This window comes from Molothrus ater, chromosome 1 (genome assembly GCF_012460135.2).
Source record: "Molothrus ater isolate BHLD 08-10-18 breed brown headed cowbird chromosome 1, BPBGC_Mater_1.1, whole genome shotgun sequence".
Lineage (NCBI taxonomy): Eukaryota > Metazoa > Chordata > Aves > Passeriformes > Icteridae > Molothrus > Molothrus ater.
The window spans coordinates 102,095,761-102,121,680 of NC_050478.2; the positions used below are offsets into that span (position 1 = coordinate 102,095,761).

General features: G+C 41.3%; 1 protein-coding gene across 6 annotated transcripts in view; it reads right to left on the reverse strand.

The window, feature by feature from the left end:
• Positions 1-25,920, reverse strand: part of MTCL1 (microtubule crosslinking factor 1) — a 103,085-nt gene that overhangs the window by 66,970 nt on the left and 10,195 nt on the right. For all 6 annotated transcript variants that reach the window (XM_054516689.1, XM_054516693.1, XM_054516690.1 and 3 more), the window contains exons 2-3: positions 23,615-23,839; positions 21,954-22,112 (exon numbers count right to left, since the gene is read on the reverse strand). In XM_054516689.1, the coding sequence (XP_054372664.1) occupies positions 21,954-22,112; positions 23,615-23,839 (384 nt within the window). The remainder of the gene's footprint in view (positions 1-21,953; positions 22,113-23,614; positions 23,840-25,920) is intronic.

Sequence of the window (25,920 nt, forward strand, 5' to 3'; positions counted from 1 at the left end):
CACAACTCATAATTACATGTGACCCCTCCTTCTTCAGCCTGATGCTGTTCCCATCAGCCTTTGAGATGCCTCTGACATACAACAAAAAGAGGGATAATGAGCCCTGAGCTAATACTAACCTAACACCTTTGGGGTGCACACGAGCCACCAGAGATCAGCAGCAGAATAACAGAACAACTAAATAACAGCAGAATGTACAAATCAAGGTGGTACAAGAGCTATATCTCTTTTAATAATTTCTCTTTAATGAGTGCCATCCTAAGAGGAAGAAGCTGGTCATGTCTGGCTTGTACAATGGGCTAAAGCACTGCATAAAGTAAACAATAAGCAAAATCTTTCTTAAATCAATCAACAGGAGACATACAAAAAAGGAACTCTTAAGGGAAATCAAACTGGAACAAACTTCTCTTCTGATGGTAAAGATTGAGTGATTCCTGCTTATCTGGTGGTTTATCTAAATCACCTTGAGTATGTCCACTGGTCTCTAAAGGCACTGTGGACAAACAGCTCCAAGCAAGGCTGCTTCACTAAAAGGGGACTTTGAAAATCATGTTGTTAGCATTCATCTGTTCCTCATTACTCCAAGACAATATTAAATCTGAACAGATCTGGAAAATTGTACCTCCTACACAGACATTTCTTCCTCCTTATTGTCTTTCCAAGTCCTGAAAATGCAGCTGAAGGCGTGAACAGCTGCAATACTGGAAGCTACAAATGTGCTGCTTATACAGTAGCCATGCTGGAATAACCAGAGCATGGTGCTACACTTCTTTCAAGAGGAAGAATTTCAAGAGGGAACTGGTAAAGCAGATTTTCCTGCTCTTCTAAGAAAAGTAACTGCTCCAGGGCCATGTGTTCATCAAACAACAGGACACATATTTCTGGTTTTACAATCTAGTAGGAGATGCTAAAGGCCTAAAACCTCCACAGTAACTCAGAGCATGTCTCAATGCCTCTATTCTGAGTTTTCCCTTCTGGGAACATTAAAATCATGATAATTTGGTTCATTTTTATTTGCATTAAGTGATGAACCCAAGTATAATTGATGGCATTGTGACGTAAGGAGGAAGACTTAAGACAGCCTACTGGCATTCACTACCAGATTGCTCATTTTATTTGGTCTGAGAGTGACTGACCTGGGAATATAAATGCTATTGTAATAAAAAAGCCACAGCTCAAAAAATGAAAAAAATTAAAGGACAAAAAATAAAGGTACAAGGTTGTCTGACTAAAGGCTTTATCACAATAAGCATAGACACCTGGAGAGGATCAGAGACATGACAAGGGGTGGAGGAGCCCAAGTGACTGAATCAGTGAAATCAGAGCATGACAAAGGATATTATTTAACTGTTCTCCCTAGAATGAAACCCACGAAGAGCTGAGGGAAAGAAATTTTCTTCTTGGACTTCCATGCAGAATATGAGGGTTACTGCCTAAGGGGACATAGGGCTAACTGTGGAATGTAGGAGGAAGGAAATTTGTGACTGGTGTAAAACTTATCCAGTTGGCAGTCTGTCACTGTAGGAAATGCTGCATTTTGCAGATCTGGTTAAAGTGGGCAGAGAAACAAAACTAGGGAGAGAGATGGTGCAACTAGAGAGTCCTTACACTTATTTTCTTTTTCTAGTTGACATTGCTTATATATCTCCATTCATGGGCAAAGTCATAAAGTACATAATGGCTGTATGTCCTCTATACCATACACCTGCATATTTTATTTATAAGGCTGAATAAAACAGCACAGATGCTTTTACTTATTGATTACAGTCTTTACTGGCTGTGTTCAATTTCACTTCAGCATCTCTTTTTGACATTAATGGGCTGTAGTCAGGCTCACCTATTCCATGCTCACATTGAGCAAAAGACCTCACCATGTAAGTTTCCAGGAATAAGAATTTCTTCAGACAAAAAGGATGAATGGGAATCACATGCCTGTTTCCAAAACTGGAAATCCCATCCTGAAGCTTCTGACATTCTGGACAGGAACCTAACAAAATCTAAGATTACTTCAAGCCATGAATGTCAGCTTACAGAGGGACTGTGAATCAAGAATTGTTCCAATGGGTTAAGAAAATACACAGCTTCAAAGGACTAATTGAATCCCTCTTCATATAATTCACCAGTATAGTCAGAACATGAGAATCACAGGAATTTAACTCATTCTGGCTTGAAATTATGCTTTCAATGCAGAGTACCAGGTGCAAATGGAAAATGTCTGGAACAACCTCTACCAGAATGTAAAAAGCAACTGAACAGAGGACAAAAACCAGGGTTTTTCTTTTTTAGATCTCATTACCACTATGCAGGAGGCCAGCATGAAACTTCTTAGTTTGAAACTTCTTGGTACATCATCATCACTAAATTAAGAGAGTCTTAAGGAGAACAATGCTGCAGCCATGTTAGAGGAGAAAACTGGAAGTGAAGAGACTGCAAACATTGCTTGTCTTTTCACAGGTGGCAATATCTTCTCCTGACTCATGCATATGTAGGAGACCTGCCCACAGACTAAGTCTATGCAGGAGCTTCCCAGAAAGACCTTATTACAATCTCTTTCAGTGCATGCCCATAAACAAGTTTGTCTTCCTGGCATAAGTCTTTTACATTATATTTATGCTCCACTGCATGTCTCAGGCAAACACCAGAGGGTTTATCAGTGCTAAAATTTCAGATATACTACAGCCAATGATTCAGAAAATTACTCATTATCTTTTAAAACAGTTAATGTAAGCCTCACTTTTAAACTGTACATTCTTTATAGCAGAGAACTTGTCTTCTGCCTTTTCTGTGAAGTATTTTTGGGCCTCATAAAATTATAATAACACCCTCACAATCAAGGTAATGAAACTTGGCATTTAATAATGGTGTCTTTATTGAAAAAATGTTTCAGAAAAGTTTGGACATACCTGCCTCTAACTAGAAGTTTTAATTATAATCAAAAAATGTTTCTCCTTTGACACTTCTTGATTTCACCCCTTTCTACTTTTAAACAGGTTTTCACTTTAAATCAGACTTTCAGAGGAAAAAAATTGCTTCAAGTTTAAATCTTCTAAGTCTTTGCTTTCAACTCTCCCTCACTCTCCCTCCAAAAATACCATGGAAATAATCCAAATGTCAGCCTCCTTGCCATAGGTCAGAACCAGAAAAATGTGAAAGTCTTCAGTTTTTATATAATACTCCTTCTGTCTGCTACATACATTAACATTTACGATGGAAAATGTTGAAGACCTCCCACCTCCCGTTGTTCAAGAATTTCTTGTTTAGTATCCACGGCAGCCTTTAACAGATTTGCTAGAATACACATCTCTGCATCCGTAGATGAATGCTCTGTGTGTTTGCAAAGGTCTACGAGATGGGCATGCCAGAAAGACAAGCTTGTTAGCAGCTCCAGACAATTCTCCCTGGAGTTTCTGTGTGCCTCTAATACACACCTCAGTGTTCACCCAGAGAAGACCACATGTAACTTCTCTGCACACAGCCAGAGTCTGTGCAGTGGATCAAAAGAGCCTCGCGGTTGGTATCAGTAATTTCCTGCTATTCCATATCCTTGAATATTGGCTCAAAGGAATAGCCTCCAAGGAAGTTCAAACCTCCCATTTTTCTGCTTTTCTAAACATTTTGGTAAAGAACTCCCCATATCACCTTCTGCATCTAGCAGTTCAATTCCCACAGAACACAATGAATGTGAGTCAGAAGTACACACTCAAAGCATAGCAAATTCCCGAGGAACAACAAAATTGCATCTCTCCACTAACCTGATGAATCTTTGCAAATCAGAGATTAAACCCCCTTTGTCTGACTAGACTCAAATGGATGTGTGTGATGGGAGGGACATATTTTCTTCTCAGGTAGATTTTAACTTCCAGGTCATTCATGGCATCACCTATCCTACGACATGTGCAAGGGCTTCTAAATCAGTCCTACCTCCAAAGATGGCCACAAGGCTAATTTCAAGAATGCCATTGTTCCCAAGTCCCCATCTAGTACTAAGAGAAGTGGTTCCTGCCTGGGCTTGGGGCTGTTTGGGTGCAAACAGCAATGCTGCTCCAAGCCTGGTGCTGCTAGCTAACAGAGCAATCCTTCAGGAAGGGCAGCATTAGAAGAAGGACATGATGGATGCTGCCTTTGCAGGGATGGGTGCATAGCTGCTTCCCAGGGGTGCCACACAGTTTGGGCTCAGGGGTGGCTTTGGGCCACAGGGTTCCCAAATCCCTGTTCCCAACCCAGCAGGTGTGCAGTCCCACACAGGCATCATCCCAGTGAACCTGGGTGAGGGACTGTGGCTCCCAGCAAGAGCAGGAGCATGTGTACAGGCACTGAGAGGTGGGAAAGTAGGTCAGCTGCATCTCCTGAATGCTATAAAATAAGTTTTAAAAAAATCTCCTGGGTTGAACTTTCCCAGTAGTGCTGAGGTGGCATGGGATTAGTTCTTTTCCTCATCTCAGCAGCGGCACCAACCTGCACACACAGCACCTGTCTGTCAAATTCCTTCCTTCCAATTCAGCACTTGGTCTGTAGAATTCCTTCCTTCCTTCCAATTCCCACCTGTGTGAGAACAACTCCTATGCCCTGGTCATACTTACTGCTCCAGTTTTTTCTAAAATGTATTGATAAATGTAAAAGAGGGACCAATAGATTTTATATAACTCCTGTCCCAAGGATGTGAAATCTCAGAGGACATTTTTAAATATGTTTCAGTGAACAAAGAAAAGGACTACACAAATTCCTGCATGGAGCTTGACCCTTGCTGGATTCACCTTCTCCAATCCCAGCACAAAAAGCCATGCCCAATGGGCTGTGCTGAGCTCTGCCCCATCGTGTCCCTCCCTCCGTGCCCTGGAGAAGGAGGCTGCCTGAGTCTGGCATGGAGTGGCAGCTCTTCCCCTGCACCAGCCCAGAGCCCAAATCCCCCAACAACGTTGCAGCCCACAAGTGACTACAGATCTGTTATGCAGCTGTTCCTCTCAGATACCTACCCACACAAATCCTGGTGCTCCAAGTTTGCACCACTAAATCCTATTTTATTACAGGCAGGATTAAGTTTACTCATCCATGATGGCACTGTAAACCTTGCTAAAAAGACTTTTCAAAATCATGCACCATCTAAAAACTGGACTCTCAGGTTTCTTAGAAAATCTGTAATATTTTCTTTCCTGCACTTGCCTTTGGGAGAAAATATTAAAAGTAAAGGCCTCTCAGTTGAATTACTGAGTAGATGTTGATCTGGCAATTTCAATTAAAAAAATTCCATAAGTAAGCAGCAAGATGATATAGCCTACTGTAATTTATTTTGTCAGAGAAAAATTGCACAAGCAACTGCATTATTACAATGGACTATTTTTAATTAAAGTTCCTGAGGAGAAGATAGGCATCAACTAAGAAAAGCCACCCATGTCTGGAAGCTATATTGAGAATAAAAAAAATGAAAAGCCAAAACACATAGAGAAATGGACATTTGACATTTGAATGAGGATTTCTAATAGCTCAAAGGAAGGAAGAATATGAAACTGGAGTTTCAATTTAGGGCTGATTCAAATATAATCCCTTCTGTTAGGGATTTGGGGCTGTGAAGCTTCTCAACTTCAATGAGTATGCTTTTTGCAAGGTTATGTATGTCAGACTGGCAATACCTGCATGTTCCCTTTGGGAAGCAAGCTGGGGATGATCATTGACAGTGCCTGAAAGAAGAAGGTTCTGCAGGAAATCTCTTCAAGCTAATGGGACCCCAGGTAAATCTCAAATTAAATGCATTCTTAATTTCTAAATCAAGTGTTGCCTTCATTCCTAAAACTGGTGGTAATATTTGTACTTGTATGACAGGTCTGGTTGCTCACTTTATACAGATGCATGCCTAGTCTCCTTTGAGTCTTCCTAAATCCTTGCCCTTCAGTGATAATCATGTAGCAGTGAGATTCACAGACTGGTGACTTGTTTACGCTGTCTACCCAACAAGTTATTCTGTAATAGCTTCTGCCTCCGGCAACTCTCTGTGCCAGTAGAAAAGTCACTTTGTCTTAGACTGGGGAAGCAAAGTCAGCAGCCAAAACACTTTTCCTACAGTAAACACCAAGGAGAAATGATGGGGGTTTAAAGATCGCTGTCAAGAGCTGTGATTTGGAGGGCAGCCAGTGAAAGGATACCCATCACAGACACTAACTCTTTAGGCACACACATATATTACAATTCTAATCAGAAAACCAAAATAAAGTACAAAGCTGCTTTCAAACATATCCCTGAAGATACTACTGTAATAGCAGTTAAAGAATAAGAATCCATTGCACAGAAGTTAGGCCTTGAAGCCCAATGGCCATCCCTACTCAGGAAATCAGGAATAAACAGACAAAAGGTACTATATGTTTTAAACTATCCTGTGCCTCGCCTTCTCCAGTAGACCTGGAGTAACTCACACAGAAAAGATAACTCATGATATAATTTCCTGAAATTACAGTGAGGGTTTCTATCTAAAAACATTTAGATGGCCCCAGACATTACTGAATGTCAGTAAACTCTCTGAAATTCCTTCTTTTCATTTTTGTGATTATGAAAGAGCTACTAGTACTTGAAGCAGTTATACTGGCTAAAAATTTGTTTGAGATTACTCAAAATCCTTGTATATACAACAGCACTGCACATTCATGAATTTTTTTCTCAAAGACTGTTTTCTTTCTTGTATCTGTAATAGTAACCAGTGATACTTTAAATCAGTTTTTAGCATGGTTTTTCTTTATTTATCTTTCCTCACTACTGTTTAAATCCCCCTGTAACTCGGTGGAAACAGTCCTCAAGCTCGATGGCATTAGCAGCGAATCTGCCTTGCCTGAAAGGAGTCTCAGGCTGACATCAGATAGGGCTCCCTGGACGTGGCTCACCAACAGTTTGCATGTGGCTACTCCCTGCCACACCCAAACATGAAAACAAGGCATCAGTCACTGTTTACAACACTGCAAGAAATGCTGTAAACATAATGAGATCATCACAGGAAATCCACATGGTAAAAAACCAGGGAATTAATAATATAAACAGAGGAATGCTTCCAAGCAAATAGACTTCATGCAAAATAAAAAAGAGGGACAGTGTTTTCCAACCTCTGCTGCACCAAAGAAGAAACCCCCATTGCAAATTAAAATCAGAGTGCTTGTACTTCATTAAGATTAGAAAGAAAATTCTGTCTGCCCTCTGATAGCTGTTTGTGCCAGCCAAAAGTGAATTTATGGCATAATTGAAATTACATTCTTTTTCTGCTACTCACTTGCTTCTGATGAGCATCATTATGCTGAAGCAATTTATCATGCTTTATATCTGAAAGAGCTGTTCTCTTTCCACAATTCTAGCCTTTGTATCATCACTCTCTAAAAATCGGGGCATTATGATTTCCTTCCTCCTTCTGCTTCTCTTTCTTGAAAACTCTGCTGACAATTGTGAGACAAAATACAGAGCATGCACACAATCTCAGATAACTATTAAATCCTCTGAGAATTAAGACATACTTTCACTGCCACAGGTGAATTTTCACTTTGAGTCTTTAGCTCCAGCGTCCCTCATCCAGCAAACACTCCAAAGAAGAGCAGAAGAGAGACGGCCACCTGCAGCTGGTGTTTCTGTAAGTAGACAAGCAGCTGTCCCAGGTGCACAGCAGATCAGGTGACTGCTCTGCAGGAGGAATATTTGTACATGTAGCTTGGCAAAGAAAGGAAAGGAGATATTTTCTTTTCTATTCCTCCTGGAAGATGAATGAATTATACCCTACCAAAGGCAGAAGATGATGGGTTGGCTGGTGTCCTCAGATGTGCAGTTGCAAGAGGCTACCTCTGCTTATCATAGCAGAGAGCAGCCAACCCATGCCAAGGAATACAGACTGTCAGCAGAACATTTTTGTTACTGCTGTTTACAAACAAACTTCATTCCATGCTGAGATTTCAGCACTGGCAATCAAAAGTTAGATTAAACAGATTTACCTTGAAGGTTTGATTGACCAAACAGCAAGCCCCAGAGGCTGATTTAAACACCATTTGCAAAACAGAAATACCTTTTAAACTGCTCAACTTCACCTAGTCCAGACTTCAGTTCACTGCCTGTTGCCACAGTGCTGAACTGACAGTCTGGAGCAGACAAAATGCTACCACATTAGGGGAAAAGGGATTGTGTGGTTGCTGGATCCCACACTGTGTGGGCAGGAGTAGGCACTCCACCACAAGACTCTAATAAAAGGATGTTTTAGCTAACTTTTGAGAGTATCCACAGTTGCCAGACACTGAAGCCTTCAAATTTTATTTGGCTGCAGCCAAAACACTTCATTAAACCTCAGGCACTTGTTTGCTGTAGGACATCAAGCCAAAATATTGGGTACTTTGATGTATACATATTAGTCTAAAGGATTAATTAGGTCTGCAAAAATAATCAACAATTTGAGACAGAAAAAAATCTCTTTGCCTGGAAGTCTACCTCTGGAGATAGCCACTGTTACCTGTGAAGGCTTGACTTGTGGCCTCACCACATAGCCAGCTTCTCTTTCAAAACTACACACAGAAATCAGAGCTTTGACTCCTCTCAAGGTCCAATTTCCCTACCTCCAATCCCTTGTAAATATGTAAGTATTGTCATCAGTTTCTCCTATCTTTAAAAATTCCTATGAACTGAATTCTAAACTCCTAGAAAGCTTAACATGGACATATTTTTCCCTACCTGGGCAGTAATGGGATATTTTACTTTTTGTTTCATCATCTCACTCCCCAAGGCTGTGTTTGTAACACACGCTCAGCCATGATTTAAAAAAAAGTCTAAATAAAGAATGAAAACAAAGTAAAAAGCCAAAGTTATTACCCCATGAGGTTAAAAGAAAAAAAAAAAAAAGAAACACAGGTAGCTATGATCATTATGACATTTTGATATCTGCTCAGTTCTGGTCAAACTCTCCATCTCCTATCACAGAGGAAGAGATAAATTGTCACTGCTATCCATGCAGTATCATACTGGGAGAGAGTGACTACCTGGCTATAATAGTTAGGAGTGCTGTCAAAAAAATCCCCAAATGCACAGTCACTAATGATTTCATTGTGGTACATCTTTCATTTGAAAATAATAGTCAGTAGTTTAATGGAGAAAATAGAAGCTCAATAAATCCTTAATGATGCCGAGTCTCTTTTATGCTAGCAGTTTTACATGGCAAAAACAATTCTTGGAAATGTCAACCTGCCAATCTGGTTTAAGGTTTTAAACCTTTGTTATGAATTTCAGAGGTAGACTATAAATATTTCTGTTAATGGCTTTGTTTGAAATGTCTTGATTATGGATAATCAGGTATGAGAAGTAGATTCTTGCAATACAAGAAGCCCCTGAATAGAAAATTAAAGCTAAATCAACATTATCCCAAGGCTTTCTATTCCTCATTTCCCGTCACAAGGTTCCAAGTGGTTACTGCTACATCCTCCTCACCCAGCAGGTCTTCATATGAAACAGAGGTAAAATGAGCCTTTGGTGGTGGGCGATTTATCCAAGCTATTTCCTCTCCTGAATGCCCAAGAGGAAATCTCATATTCTTCCCCTTCTCCTCTCTGAGCTGCCAAGAAAAACCCATCTCCAGGAGCTCAGAGCAAGAGCTAGAGGGTCCAAGTGAGAAACTAAATCAGTTGCAGACCAGGAAAGGGAAGAAAAGATGGCTTAGATTTTAAAGCCCAGATTATAACATAGAAGAACCGATGCATTTAATTAGTGCTCTTGTCTCCTTCAATTGTGTCTGCTGATGACCTAGAGTAAGGGTGCCAGAATCCAATCAACACCCCCATTTAAAACCAGTTAACAGACTGTCAGGTTTAGTTGTGAAAATGCCTTTATTAGTAACTGGTTTTATGGAATCCTGGAAAGCACTGTCACTCTTTATACACTGAGAATTACATGCTGGTTGGCTGAGGAAACTGAAGCCTTCATAAAGGCTTTCTTTTTTCCCTCTCTCTTGATTTGTATTCACAGTGAAAAATGATGTAGTAGCATGACAAAAATCTTTCTTTCAGTACCAGACTCTTTGAAGAGGTGTGGTACTTCTTGTGGAGCATTACATTGTGGATACCTGTGGTTTATTGTGTCCAAAGTCTTCCTCTTCCTCTTACTTTTAAGGAAAGCATCCGTGAAGACACAAAGCATGTGTGAAATGTCCATATCCAAATTGCTCAACCCCCAAAGGCTCCCTCTTCCTTCCCTTTGACTAAGAAAATTACTGTCAAATTTTCTCCTGACCATCTTGTAGCACAGAAACAACAATGCTGAAGTTGTCCACGGTGTTTATTCATACCAACTCAGAAGGACAGCAATTCATGCAATGTTTCTGGTTTTTCCAACAGGCTGAGAGCACAAAACCATGTTCAATGAAAGGCAGCAGCAGGAGGGCCAATGGCTCATCTTCCTGTGCAGAACCACAAGAACTCTTTCTATTTTTTACATTCTCCCCCCAAAAGAATACACAATTTCTTACATATGGTTATTTTTGTAAGAGTTGTGTCCAAGAGAAGCAAGAGACATCTCTGAATTTGTGTTATTTAAATTACAGTCTCCTCTATGGCTGTGTGAACTGGTGGACTATTCATTCAAACAAAACTGAACAGATGCAAAAATTCACCCCAGAGTGAAATCAACACTGTAGGATAAAAACCACCCTGACTTTAACATTCACTGACATATTGTTTTCCATTTTGTTTGGTTTTTTGCACTTACTACAGTCAGGCCCAGAATGGTAGTGACAAGTTATCCCACCACGGGAATGTTCTCACAGTATTTTCGGGGAGATTGAGAGCAGGTGGAGCCACAAATAGCAGAAAAAGCTTCCTGTTTAAAGATTTTTTCCTTGCCTGAAGTCCTGACCTAGGGGAGCAGCTTTTGGCAGCAGCTGTAAAGTAACTTTCCAAATAGTGTAGCTCAGCCCTCAGCACCAGAGACTGCTGTCCCAAGGTGTGTCTGAAGTCCTGCACATCTCAGCTGCCCCGAACCTCAAGGGCTGGTTTGCATATACTGGAGAATTTCGTGTTCAACTCAGCATCCATATCTGAAAAATGCTGAGGAAGAACCTAAGGTGAAGAAGAAAAGGAAGGAACAGAAGGTGAGAGAATCCCACCAAGGAGGAACCTGTAGAAGGGGAGAGAGGAAATCTGATCTGTTTGCCATCAGAGGAGATGGAGGACACCAAAAGGGATTTTTATTCTTTTTTTAAGGAAACCAACCCTAATTTATTTTTCCTTTCTCTTGGGAAGGTAATCCAGAAACTGTAGTCACATACCCTGACAGCTCACCACAACAGTGGAGAACATAGAAGCTATCATTCTATAATTTTGATTCATGATGGTCAAGGTACAACAGTTAGTGGTTTTAATACAATGGTCAAGGAAGCTCCTTCCAACAAGTGATTCCCACCCTTTCACATCCTTATAAGTAATGTAGGACCTACATTTCAGTTCCCCCTCAAACTGTTATGGGAACCCTCCCCTACAATTGCCCATAGTTTATGATACCTGTGGCAGTATGCGCTACAACTTCTGGTTTGGGAATAATCAACAAATCAGTAAATTAATCACAAAAGACACATAAGTATGCAATGGAAAAGCAGAAGGATTCCTAAAGAAAGGAGGACTTTGGGAATGACCAAGCTGTCAGCCTCACCTGTGTGCCTGGGAAGACCATGGAACAGATCCTCCCAGAAGCTAAGGCACACGGAGGACAGGGAAGTGATTTGAGACATCCAGCATGGCTTCACCAAGAGCATGTCCTGCCTGAGCAACCTGATGGTCTTCTACTGACTCCATAAGTGGGCAAGGGAAGGGTTAGCCCAGATTATAACATGGCAAGAATGATGACCTATGCATTTTCTCCAATGAAATGTTTCCCAAAGTGGTGGGGGGGGAGGGACTGCTGGAATTTGCTTTCTAGAGAGACCCCATTCAGAGGTTTCCTCCCAAATTTGCCCTAAACCAGGCCACCCACAGAGATGGTAGATGCCCATTCCTAGAAACATTCAAGGTCAGACTGGGGCTCTGAACAACCTGATCTAGTTGAAGATGTCCCTGTTCATTGAAGGTGGGTTGGACTAGATGACATTTAAAGATCCCTCTATTCTGTGAAGGACCAGACTCTTGAAAACTGAAAGAAGAGATGAAAAAAACAAACCACTAATTATTTTTTATAGAAAAATATATGAAAAACATTAACAAGGAAAACAATTTAAAGGTTTGCAGATTTGCATCTGCTTTAGAACTGTTTTATCATATAATTTAATAACTTTATTCCCTCCTCCATCCCTTCAAAGTCTTTTGTTTTGACACCACTGAACTCAGGATGGGAATTTATCCTGAGCTCCGCACGAAGTGACAATGAGGTGAGCTGCCTTCACCAATCTCTGCACAAGACCCACTTTCTCTTGGCACAGCTCACTGAGGCAAGAGCACGCTGAAGAGATTGGGCTGTAACTATTTTGGAGTGATCCCTGAGAAAGAGCCTTAAATAGACCAATACGTCCATCTGTCAGTCTCAGATGGATCGTTGTGCTTCTTCTGCCCACGTAGGCATTATGCTGATGTCCCTAAATATCAGCACAGCTTCCCCTCCCCAGCTCTGGCTACTATCGAGGGAGCAAGACCTAAAATTTGGGTAGGAATATCTTGTAATCTTTGTATTTATTTTGGCTAATGCTTCCATCTTGCAACAAAATACAGAGTAAAGAGAAAAGGAAACAGAGAAATCACAAGTAGTGTACCCACAAAGGGCAGACTGTGTCATTTTCTAGAATGAATGAACCACCATGATGGGCATTTAAAAAAAATTCAGGCTTTCTCATACCAAGGCACATAAAACCCAAACCCAAATCAAGAGAAGGTTTTGCCATGCCTCCTCCCACAGAACAGATACTGTCTCCTCACCAGGCATTTTTCAGCAGGCTGAGTGAAGAACAGGGTGAAAAAACATCTTAACCTTGCAGTGAGCTCCCAGCTGATATAACTGCTGGCAAAACCAATGGGGGTGTGGGGATCACTCCTGTAGGGATGAGAAAGAGGCTGAAATACTGCACACACCATGGCTTTGGCATGGATTGGGTTTGCAAAAAGAGCAATATAGGTGAAAATATCCTCATCTGGGGCCTGAAGAAATAGGTTATTTACCGAGAGCACCAAAATGTGCTGATTACAAATTGCTTGAAGAGTTGCAACTGCGTAATTCCACCTCTTTACCACTTAAAACCTTTTCCTGACCTACTTGCACCAGCTGACTCCATTTTTCCCTTTCAGAGGAATGGAGAACTTCTTGACAGATCCAGGCAATGTGCGGCACTCTGCCGAGCTGGGCTGCTTTTCAGCCAGCAAGGCTTTGGGCAGTGGAGCCAGGCTTACCTGCACAGTGCCAGGCATGGAGAAGGAGGAAAGTCCAGTGCCACGGCATGTGGCAGTGGAAAGCTTGCCAAGATTGTCAGATCTCTGCCCCTCATTCATCCTCTGACAGCTTGAGTAGTGCAGTGTTAATAATTCATAAGTTATCTCTGCCATAAGTTACGTTCTCCTTTTAAAAATAGAGCTGGAGAAGCAAGTCTAAATAATTAATTTTAGAAGAAAAACAATCAAGCAACCCTTTCAAAGAAGGACAAAAATCAATAGCCCGGACTTTTTTTCACCTTGCTAAGCATTTCCGGAAAACACCGTCCCCATGGATGACAAGCCCCGGTGTGACACATATTCTTAAGTGCAGCATCATCACAACAAAAACCACAGGCAATCTGCAAAATTTGTTTAGAATCTATGCATCTCACAAAGCTCCTCTTCTCACCCTGACAGACTGCCTCTCCCTCTTTTCCATCCTGCTACGCAGAGCTCCAGATGCTGGGATGAAATTACCGGTGATGTGAGATGAAAACAGTTGGCGGCGGCTCACCGGGAGCCAGCCAAAGGGCAGGGAAGCTGGGCCTCCCAGGAGTGGTGGCACTGAGCTGCCCACTGATGCCAGCTCTGCACTGAACACCAAATGCAGGGAGCTTCCTTACAGGTTTGCACACCGTTTCTCCTTCAGCTGGAGCTCCCTGATATGCACAAGGCTACATTCACTCGGGATCTGTGCAGGCTCCTCTGAGGAGGAAAGCAGGGAGGGCAGGGCATGAGATAGCTCTGGAACTACAATGCCCTGGTATCCACCTCCACCCCAAACACTGCATGACACCTCCCACAGGAACAGTTGTCAGATGGCTGCTGATCTGAATTAGTTTCACCGGAGAGCAGAATGGCAAGGGATATCCCAATCAACTTCAGCATGAATTTAGCTGTGGATACTTTAGCTTTAAATCACAGCTTCTGTTCACAGAAACAGCAGCATGCTGTGACATTTTACTCCTCCTGAAACAAAGTCTTGCCCACACCTTGGCAAGGAAAACAAAGGGTACTGTCTTCACCTAGGACTTTTGCCCCAGTTGAAACACAATTTAGAATATGGAGAGCATGCACTTATTTTTCCCCCCAGAACAGCACTTGAAGGATTTGCTACCAATATTTTGCAAGGGTTTGCTGAAGAAAACCTTTAATTATGTTAGGATATATTAAGGGAAGGAATGAAAAGAAAAGAGGGTATTTTTCAAATGAAAATGTCACAGAGACTACAGTTTGTTTGCACTGTCACTGCTGAAGCCCATGTGACAGACAGCAGGATTATTTTTGGTAACTGGGTGGAGGATGGGGAGACTGATACACTATTTGAACTTCTCCATGCCAGTCTCTGCTATTGAAAAAGTTACCAAAAAACTTCTGCTACGTAGTAAGAAACATTAATTATCAATGGAGCAAAGAGAAATTTAATTTACCATACAAAGAAGGTTTCCTTATAACTAACTGGTATCTAGACAGTTATGCAGCTATGGTAGGTCATTTTTCCTGCTGTAAATGCCATCATCTAAACATAATTTCTCCATATGCAAAGGCCAGTTGTGGTTCTTCAAAGTATTTGGGAGTAATGAAGGGGGTGAGTCAGCAGAAGCCCATGCCTGGAATGAGGAACTCAGGCTGAGTAACAGAAGAGTGGGGGTTTTGCATGAGACAAATCTCTGGATCTGAGCAGCAGAATCACTGTTACTTTATCTCAAAATCACTCACTTCAAAAATTATAATAGGATTTGGAAGTAGTGTCAGATGATTGCTGGCCAGCCTGGACAAATAGCAAATACCTAGAAAATAAAGACTAATCAGAGCTTGGTGGCCACTTATTTGTTAAATAATAATTCTTAATTTAAGATGCAGATACTGCTCAGAGAGGGCATTTATAACATAAGAAAAATATTTGGAAAATGTGAGGGGTCCTTTGGTTAAAAGATATTTTTAAATTTCTAAAAAGAAATGTGGACAGTGCATTAGAAGATGTATAATACAATAACTTAAAAAAAATGCTACTGAGTTTGCTTCCTAACTACTGAGTTTTTTGAGTCCAGAGAGATCCATTCCCATGCATGGCCTCCTACTAAGAAGGAGGAGACCATTTCACTCTCTATACAGTTCCTGAAATGCCATAACAAGTATAAATCATTCACTGTGGGTAGGTACCAATTTATTATTTATCACAGTGAAAAAAAAGATATTGGAGACAAAATGGTGCTGCAGTAAAACTTTCATTCAGTTAATGGGTTTAGTTATGATTATTGCATCGGACTTCATTACTTAAAACTGTCACTAGCACTAAATTCTAGACAGGGTTATTGAGTCAACATATTGTTCTTGCTTAGTTCTTTTAGTGTTACTTGAATCCTGTCCTGTTTCTCATAAATTTCCTTTCAGGTAAACTCACTGGTAGCTAAAAAGGAAATGTATTACAAAAATCAAGGAATTATCACGTATATCCCTACTTCTGTGAGTAAATTTCCTTTGAAAAATGTCTGAAAAACATTATGTGCCACTTTAATAAATATGTATAAATTCCTAGCTAATGAAAACATAGGGTAATGTTTTATGCAAACAAGCGTGTTTTCACCAAAAATAATTTCTTTAGCACTTGTGTACCACTTTGCACCAGATCTGTATTTACATCAGAGCAAAAAGAGGGAAATGTGATTTCAGCTTGGGATAATCACACTTTACACACATGCAGCATGTGTTTTGCCCTACTTACATGAACATTGCCATTGTTCATGGCAATGAAAATCACTGTTACACTCAGCTCCAGATTTCACACACAGCAGGCTCCAGATTTCATTTTGCTATGTTATGCTTATAGAGCTGAATTCTTCTATGAGCAAAATGCAATCCATCTCTATTGATGTTAAACAGTACTGCACTTGCACTTTGGAAAAAAACTTGTCTCAAAATAATATGTCTGAAAGACTTTTCAACTTATCTTGTATATTTCTATCATTTTTATAAGGTTCTGAATGTAGGTTTTCACTCTGTTATACAAATATTTTAACAGAAAATTTTCTTTGACTGTTAAAAGTTCTTGAACAGTACCTCAAAAATAAGGTGCTGCAGGGGAGGAGCAGAGAATAAGCTTAGGCATTACACCACCCAAAGCAAGAAAAGCTCTTGGATGAAAGAGCATTTATAGAAGTCACTGTCCTAAAAAGCCCACAGGCAACCTGGGAAAGTCCATTTACAGTAGGTGCTGGTTCTCATCCCAGTCTGTGTCCTGAAGAGACATATTGGAGGCCTTACTATGAGCCAGAGGACTTGTACTTCTTCCTCTTCAGCAGAAATGAATGGAAATAGGATTTCTTGCCTTTTGCCTCTACCCTTATTTGTAAAAACACCAGTGAATGCAAGCTGCAGCCATGGCCCTCTGTCAGCTGGAAGTGGTTTCCCGAGTGGAGATGCCCAGGGAACAGCACTTGGCTCTCTGACAGTCCCAACAACCTGAAGGGCTTGAAGCACTTCAGCTGAAGTTAGGAACTGGCCAAGAAAACTTCAGTGTCACATGGGAGACTGCTGCTACAGCAGAGGTCCTTGCAGACAGAAAGGAACACCTCTGGTTGCTGCCCCTCTGGTCCTTCTGCTTTCAGTGGCCATAAGAAAGACTGTCACCTGCTCAGTACGGCCAGTGCACAACCAGTAAATTTCTCTCCAGTACACCCCGTTCTTCCCAGTTACAGAATTCTCATTCACTTCTTGCTAACCCATTTCACAGCACTCACACTAAATCTTCCAGCAGCTGCTGCCCCTGACCTTATTCCTCCCCTCCCATTGTCTGCTCTGACAGGGCTGCCCATCCCCAGCAGTACCAGTGCTGCCACAGCCCTGCCTCGTTCTCCACCCTGGCTCACCACGCCAAACCCAGACAAAGGACATGGGAAAATACACATTTAGCAGCTGCAAACAAGCAACCAACTTGTTCTCCTCAGGGGAACAGGAGCTGGTCCTCTGCCATCTCAGTGCTTTTCTTCAGTAAGTAGCAGAAATGGTTTGTTCTTCCCCAGGTAGGGAGCTTTCAGAGACAGGATTACTCTACTGCTGGCAGGGGAATTAATGATCACTGAACATAAAGGCACCCAACACTTGCCAAGCATGATTTCCTAGTTGTTTACACTTAGACTAGACATAGATCATCCTTTTGTGAAGTATCTTTCCTGAGAAAGTATAAGGAAGAAGTTCCCTAAAGATGCCCTGGTGGCTCCAAAGAAATGAAGTTTGGGGTGAATTAGATGTCGAGTAGAGATGTTGAGTTCTCAAAGAAAACCTGCTTGCTATTGTCAAGCCTTTGAGAAAAGTTCTGATTTGTAGATGCTCAGAAGAGAATTGGTAAGGGCTTTGCACTGCTGCAAAGGAAAGGAGACTTTGGAAAAAAAGTGTTCTGAATGCCTTCTGGTTGATTGATTGAGAAAAATTCTTAATACACATCGATATTTCTCATGAGGTGCATTAGGATATTAGGAAGGGAGAAATGACAGCTGCAGGGATGTTGCTGAGGTAATTTGTTAGTGATGGAGTCATTTTTTTTCTGTCCTGGCAGCCTGCTGACTCAAATGGCAATGTTAATAACCCAGACAACATGAGGAAAAAGCAAGCAAGCCTTGGCAGGGATAAGTGTTCTTATCAAATCTGTGAGGGCACACTGCCTTTGCTTCCAGAGCTGTAAGGAGGAAGCAGCTTTGTTAAGTCACAGAAAATCCTAGCAAATTCCTAGAAGGGGCAGTTCTCACAAACATCCCAGGATATGCTACAAAGAATTGTTCACAGCAGTAGGAAAACTCTGCAGCTCTCATGGAGAATGCCACAGAAAAAGGTATCAGAGGGTGGTGCAAAACCAGTGGAAATGTTCATAGTAAAAAGGACAGAAAGGGAAGATTTGAAAAATGAAAACTGAAAAAGTAGGTGAGTGTAATCATGGAAAAAATCAATGAACCACAGTGCTTCATCAGATAGAGAAGACTGACACACAAAAAACCTTGCTGCAGTCAGTGAAGTTAAAAAGCATTCAGTGAGAAAACATTATTAGCCAGTGAAAGAAGTATCTTCAAAAGAACCAGTGACAGTATTTCAGGGAAAAGTAGCAGATGATGAACAGTGATAAATGAGTAAAATCTGAAAAATTTTGAAAGTGCTATGGGAAAGGAAAGAACTATATTATCTTTTGGCTAAGAGAACTGAAAGCAAAAAAGGAAGTGGCATGAGTAAGCAAAGTGAATGCCAGGATACTGATGAAGACATTCAGAGAAGAATGATGTCTAACTGGAAGACATCAGAATTGGACAAAATTCACAAGCATCCATTAAATATCCTTATCAACTCATATCTTAGCTCAAAACACAGGAAATGCAGCAAAAGGCTGGCTGGATGGAGCACATTTATGAAAAAAAGAAAAAGAAAAAGGGAAAGAAGGAGGTGGCATCCTAAAAACCTGCAAGTGACTCACCAGTTATCTGACAGCTCCTTAATGAAACAATAAGTGAAAATCAGAATTTTTTTTTGATGACGAGCATTTGGCAGATACTAGAACAGAACAAGGGCCTAGATGCTGTTTTGATAGATTATGAAAAAGCTTCTGAAAGTGTGTCATGGAATGGGAATCCAGAAGCACCTGGGACTGGGGAGGGAAGTGCATCAGCAGCAATTCACAGGGAGAGAGGAGAGGAGAGGAGAGGAGAGGAGAGGAGAGGAGAGGAGAGGAGAGGAGAGGAGAGGAGAGGAGAGGAGAGGAGAGGAGAGGAGAGGAGAGGAGAGGAGAGGAGAGGAGAGGAGAGGAGAGGAGAGGAGAGGAGAGGAGAGGAGAGGAGAGGAGAGGAGAGGAGAGGAGAGGAGAGGAGAGGAGAGGAGAGGAGAGGAGAGGAGAGGAGAGGAGAGGAGAGGAGAGGAGAGGAGAGGAGAGGAGAGGAGAGGAGAGGATTATTTTCACAGTAAGATGCATTGAGAAATATTATTTAGTGACAAGAGAGGAAAGTCCCTCTCATATGTATTTAATAAAACAACTTGAAATTACATGGTCAGTAGGAGGCAAAAAAATTTTCCAGTTAAAACTGTAAGGTTTCTTTCTTAAGGAAATAAAAATTTTATTTAGATAGAACAAACTATATACCCAAGAAGTCCTGTTGAAAATATCACAGGTGATCAAAACAGGTATTGGTGAAAAAAACCCGAAAAAAGAGCACTAAACATGATAAATGTTAGAAATTCTTCAAAAGATTATGATAAACACCAAAGGTGGCTTTAAAGAAAGAGTGCTTTCAGAGACATGTACAATTCCTAAAGGTATTTCAGCATGCAAAATACATTAAAGATAATCAACATATATGCCATCTACTGCAGTGAGAAATGGGAGCCAAGGGAATTGCACGGCACGCCAAAGCAGAAGTGAGCACTGAATTAAGCAATAAATATGAACATAGATGGGAGAAAGCCTTTCTGTTGATCCAATGATAGAGAATAGTCAAAGATATTGCAGAGAATGAGCATATGGTTGCAGGAAGCTACATCAGAGAATGAATACTGTCTAACTGGGTCTCAGGCAATGCTCCAGGACCAGAGAGGAAAACGCTCCCTGTAACTGTCAGCCCTTAGATAGACAAGATGCAGAGTCAGGGTGGACTGGGGAGAAGCTACATGGCTTTGGGGTCACTTTTGTCCTGATATATAAAGCTAGCTTTCCACTGGCACGCCTATAATACATTCCTTGCACACATTAAATGTTCCTAAGGAGGCACCGCTTGTGGTAGTTATTTGAACACATCTTCAGTGAATAATTTTTTTTTTAGCAATGTCAACAACACTGCAAACACACTTATCTGACACATGCATAGCTGTGTTTCTCCAGCTTTTGGCTCATCTGTCCTTGTGTGACCTGCAAAGGACTCCAACCTCATCTTCTCACCTCCAGTGACCTTGTGAAATTGTGACTTCCAGAGAAACCACAACTCACGGCATGTGAAACCAGACTATCTCTACTACTACTACTACTACTACAACTACACCTCATGATCCCTCTTATGCCCTGCTTTGTCTCCACATCAGCATGAATACAACCCATCATTCTACCTGCTATCTCTCCCTTTCCCTACCTCCCCTCCAGCTTTTGCCTCTTACTGGCAAGGAATGCATACAAAGTAAGGGTGCATTCACCTCATCTTGCAATCCAGCAGAGAGACAGCTGACTCTGCAGCGCTTCCCAGCACACCTAGGCTGCTGCAATCTAAGCAGCAAGGTAAATTCAGCCTGGTTAGAGCCTTCAGCACTGCTGGACCATTTTTTCCCTCACTTCTCACCCACAATTTAGTTTCTGCTTGAACCCCAAGGCCATCAAGCAGTACCCAGTGGACCTGCATGTTAATCAACAACAAGCAATAAATTAGGTACTGTTGATGAGATGGCATTTTTTTACAGAGCAGAGACTGCAGACCCTGTAACATGGTATCATGTCCACTTAGCACAGCATTCACAAATAACATTGAGGGAGGAGAAGAATAGCTAAAGCATAATGCAGACTTTATCTTTTGGGCCAGGTTCACAAGTAATCTAAGCAACACTGATATGTGTACCAGCTGATGATCTGCTCTGTTAGGTACAAACACTCCAAAACTCCTGCACTGGACTACTCATAACTCCAACGCACAGAGAAATTAAATAGAGACTGTCCTTATAAAACTGAGCCAGGCTTTGTGCCAGTTGACTCACAAGTAATGTTGGAAAGATTAAAATAACACATAATTGCACCAGCTCTCTAAATCTGACCAGGGCTCAGCGGATAAATGTCTTACCTCATTACTTTTAAAGGCTCTATCTCAATCTGGTTTAAAACAGAGCAGGGGCTGTGAACTGCCAATCTGCTGCAGTGTTAAGGGAACAGAAATACCACTACAGATTGGGATGTAGGCTCCAGCAAGGAGCTGTGCTTAGTATTTGGCTTCCCTTTACAGTCCCCTGCTCCTCAGCTCACTTGCTTCCAAGGATCATCACTTCACCCAGTGTGATTGTGTGTCAGCACCAGTTGAAATGATCCCTTTTCTCAAGAGACAGCATTTCTGTGTCTGAAGTGCAATGTTATTTATACATTACAGACCACATTCTGGCTGCCCAGCTCATGCTGATGGCTCCACCACCACCATCACTGAGGAGTACCAGCCAGAACAGCGGCTTGCCTATCAGAGCCCTGCTCTCAGAGACAAGTCATGCACAGTTCATTTGACTTTCAAGTAGGTGGAAGTCCCAGTCTGTGTAAAGAACAGCCAGAGCTAGCTGGAGTCAAATCAGAAAGAGTTTTGCTCCAGCAGGAAGAGAGTTCTTGAGGAGATAGCTTAAAATGGGACAGAAGCCCTGTGAGAAGCCCCAGACAAGAAGTGGAGCATCACTCATCTACATCTCTACTGATTCTAAATTACCAATGATGTATCTGGGACATATAACAAAGGAGACCTTTAGGGCAATTGTACAAGCAATATCAGCAAGCACTTCTTGTAAGAATTAGTCTAAGACATCTCTGTGCCAAATTTCCATTCTAACCCAATGCTCTGCATGGTTTTTCTGACAATTGCTTACCTCTTTTAACTTGTCCAGCTCATTTTGCAGCGTCTGCTTGGATACTTCCACCTCAATGATTTGCTGCCGAAGGACTTCATTTTCATCTTCTGCTTTAACTCGTTTCTCCTCCACACTCTCCAGCTCATGGTGCAGTCTGACAGAAACATCTTTGGCTACCTGGTCAAAAGAGCACAAATGCATGAAGATCATCCATGAGGAGCAACAGCTATGGTATGTCTCTACAGTAAGAAGCACATGACAGCCCTAGACAGCCAAGAGATTTTTAATTCAATTATGACACTGTTGATGGAACACTCCAAGCCTTCCAAGTGCCAAAATGAATATTCATAGCTAATAAAGGAATCCAGAATTAAAATATATTTGATTACCCATCTCCAGCTCCCTCTCCACATTATGCTAAGGCAGTGTCATGAACAGCAGGAGGAAACAAGCAGGCACCAAAGCCGCCCATCAAAGTCCCAGCACATCACACAGATAAAGCCAAAGACAAGGAATTTTGCTGTAAAGCTGACGGGCCATCCATCAAAGCAGTGTGAGCAGCAGTCACAGCCACACAAACTGGCTGCTCTAGCAGCAATCACAACTAGGCAAGAGTGATATGAAAGCACAGAAATATATGCTAGCTTAGGTTTTCTGAGTCCAGCCTAAAAAGAATAGATATTTACTCCAAAAACATTTATAAAGGTGATACATCATACAACACAAGGAATTATGGAATTACAAGAAGTCAGTAATAAAAACACTCAATATCTCTTTCATTGAAATCTAGGTACAAAATTTTTACTGAGTAATGTATCATTGCTATTGTTATAAGGTTATAATTTGGTTTCCATCATAAAAGAAAAAATGAGATCTGACATTTTAAAAGGTTTGATGACTTGATATGTTACTCTCATTTCCACTGCTGACAACAAGTCATTCTGGTTTCAGAAGGTTTTATGTTTTGCACTTATAAGTACAATATTCTTAATAATTCTAGTTGCAAGCAGTCCTCTCTACAGAAGATATTTTAAAGACAGCTGCAAGATAGCAATATCAAGAAAGATGAGTAAAGCTAGATAAACATCATGTCTACACAAAGCTTTACTTGGTCTTGATGGAAGCATTTCTGAAAGATACAAAAACTTTTTCAGTATGAATATAATTTTGACAGGTATTTGTGTTTGTAGGGAATGAGCATTTTGATTCTCTATCTGCCCTGCAAAAATATTATAACACTCTGTTCCTGTTACAAGTAACTCACTAGACACCAAGAAATGCAACTTAGACTATTTTTTCCAGTTACTTTGCATAAGCAAGAAGTGAAAAGGAAGGAAACAGCATGAACTGGAAAAAGCATATCAGGTTTTGTTTACACAGTATTGCAAAGCTAAGGTTTTCAGTAAAACCAGTAAATCAAGACCCTTTAAATCTTTCAAATGTAGAAATGTAACCTGACTGTATTTCTTTCATTTTGAATCTGAACACATGTTTTTTTACTCACTGACACATCTTTTTATGGCGATGAGCTGAATACTTGCTCTCCACCACAGCAGAAGGAAATTGGTTGTGACGTTTGGAGAACTACTGCTTGTTTCATGTGTAACCCTCACTTCCATTGCAGACAGCCACATCACAGTCTGCTCTCTTTTGCTGTGAATATGAATCTCTCAACCCACCTTTAAATCTTGTTCCAGGCTCCTAATGAGCTCTCCATCCACATGGCCTGTTTGTGCAACTTTCAAGCTTTTCTGTTCTGCTTTCCTGAGACGATATTGCAGAATGCGGCAATTCTTGTTTGCCCGGTCCAGCTCTCGCCGGAGCTCCTGCAGCTGGTAAACATCTTCCTCTAAGTAGCTGTCACGCATTTCTTCCATCTCAGCCCGAAGTTCATCCAGCTCATCCTGTGAGAAGTCAAAACAGTGCTCCATCATACCTCTAAATCTCACCCATGGGAGCAAAATAGGAAACATGCTTGCTAGGATACCACATTAATGAAATTATGCAGATTGCAACACACAGTTCCAGAAGCCACAGGAACAGAAGTTTTAACCCAACACTGAGTAATTATGCTGAACTAAATTAATGAATATTTGTCATATTTCTTTCAACTGCTTTGATAATTAAAAACAAACCAGATGCTCATGTCTCCTGAAACTGGTAACCTTCATTTTACCATCTGAAGTTAAAATTAAAACTGCACAATACTTTACCACCATTTAAACCGATCCCTTGCTTTACTTAGACTACAGTAAACCTACTTAACCAAGCATCTCAACATCTCTGTGTGGTGTGCCTTTTTAACAACCAACACCTCCTAAAAATGAATTTTTTAGGAAAAAAAAAGTCCCTGACATGAAATACTGAAATGCTCCATATGGAAATGCTGTCCCATCTGAGCTCAACACTGTGCACTGGCTTAATGACACGTGGATTGTGTGCAGGAGAAGGTGGGGTTTTGTTGTGTGCCCACACATCTCTATAACAGGACCACAGGAACCAAACAATGTTTTCCCATGTATTCCCATGTGCCCATGGGAATAACCTGCTCACTCTTTTCTGGGCATCATGAACTGTCCCAGTTCCACGTTGTACCACGTGTAGCACTTGCTCTCTAAAGTCAGATTAAAGATTTACAGCTGAACAGGATAAGCTCTACCATTGCCATTTGTTTAATGCCTGCGTGACTGAAGCTCCAAAGCTAGAACTGTTGTAAAGGTCCTCCAGGCAGAGAGGTACAAAGTATTAAACTACTGCATGAGAGAAAAAAATGGATTCTTCAAACTGAACAAAGTTGGGGGAGCAGAAATCAAGAAAAAGAGGGAGGAAGAGAATATTTGAAATTAACTAATTATTTTTAATTTGTTTCCATAAAATTGTATTTGATATTATAAAAACCAGATTTTCTGTGGAAAATTTTGCTTAAAGAAGATTCCAGGAGAACTTGTACTGGGGCTGGCTGCACTGTGACCCCACTTCAGATCTGTAAATCACTCTTGAAATACCAGGATGGCTGGAGATTATTTCACACTTGAAATTCCAAAGGTGGCCAGAGAATATTTCACACTTGTCTCAGGTGGAGAGGGCACTGCTATGATGTCAGTACCCTTGACAAAGCCCCCCTGCCCCTGGCTGAACCATCCCTGTCCAGTCCCTGCAAGAACACATGTGCCCATACTCTCCTCTCAACCATTCCCCCTTCCCATGGCATAACCAGACTGACACATTATTCTTGCTTCATTGGAGCTTGGATAACAAATGCAGGGCAGATCTTGTCCCTGAGCACAGTCCTGACCAAAGGAAGATGGGTTGAGGGGTTCTTTAGCCTTGTCAGTTATGTTAGAATTACAGTGTTATTCTTACCAAAATCCCATCCATGTATAAATACTCCAGTATTTAAACAGCCATGATTTAATTTCAATTAAATTTAAGTTGAGCCAGCATAAATTTTGGGTACACACAAGGCCTGTTATTTCCAAAATTACAGCTCTGGGCTCACCAGTGAGGTTTTGCTCCACCAGCACAGCCCACTCAGGACCCTACACCTGTTTTCCCAGGATGCTCTGAAAGGACAGAGGAGTTTTCTCACAAGCCCACTAAGAAACTGTACATCTTCAATATGTTCAGATTTCTGCTGCAGGAGCATCCAGTCCCACAGTCTCTCTGGGACAGGGGCAGGATCAGGATATTTGTGTGGATGGATAAACTCAGGGTTACTCCCCAGTGAGCTGGATCGTGCTCACACTATACACTGTCTGAAAAGGAGTAGTGTAAGCACAGTCATTGAGGTTACCCTTGCAGCAATAACATCCTCACAAGTTCCAAATACATTAATTAAGCACAAACATCTGACTTCAATGAAGCAAACGAGCTCTGCAGACCAAACCCAGCAGAACTTATTTCAAAACAATTTAGGATCCAGGCTCTATCTACTCCTCCTCAGGACACAGCCAAATACTCTGGCCAGTTTACAGCCAACACACTG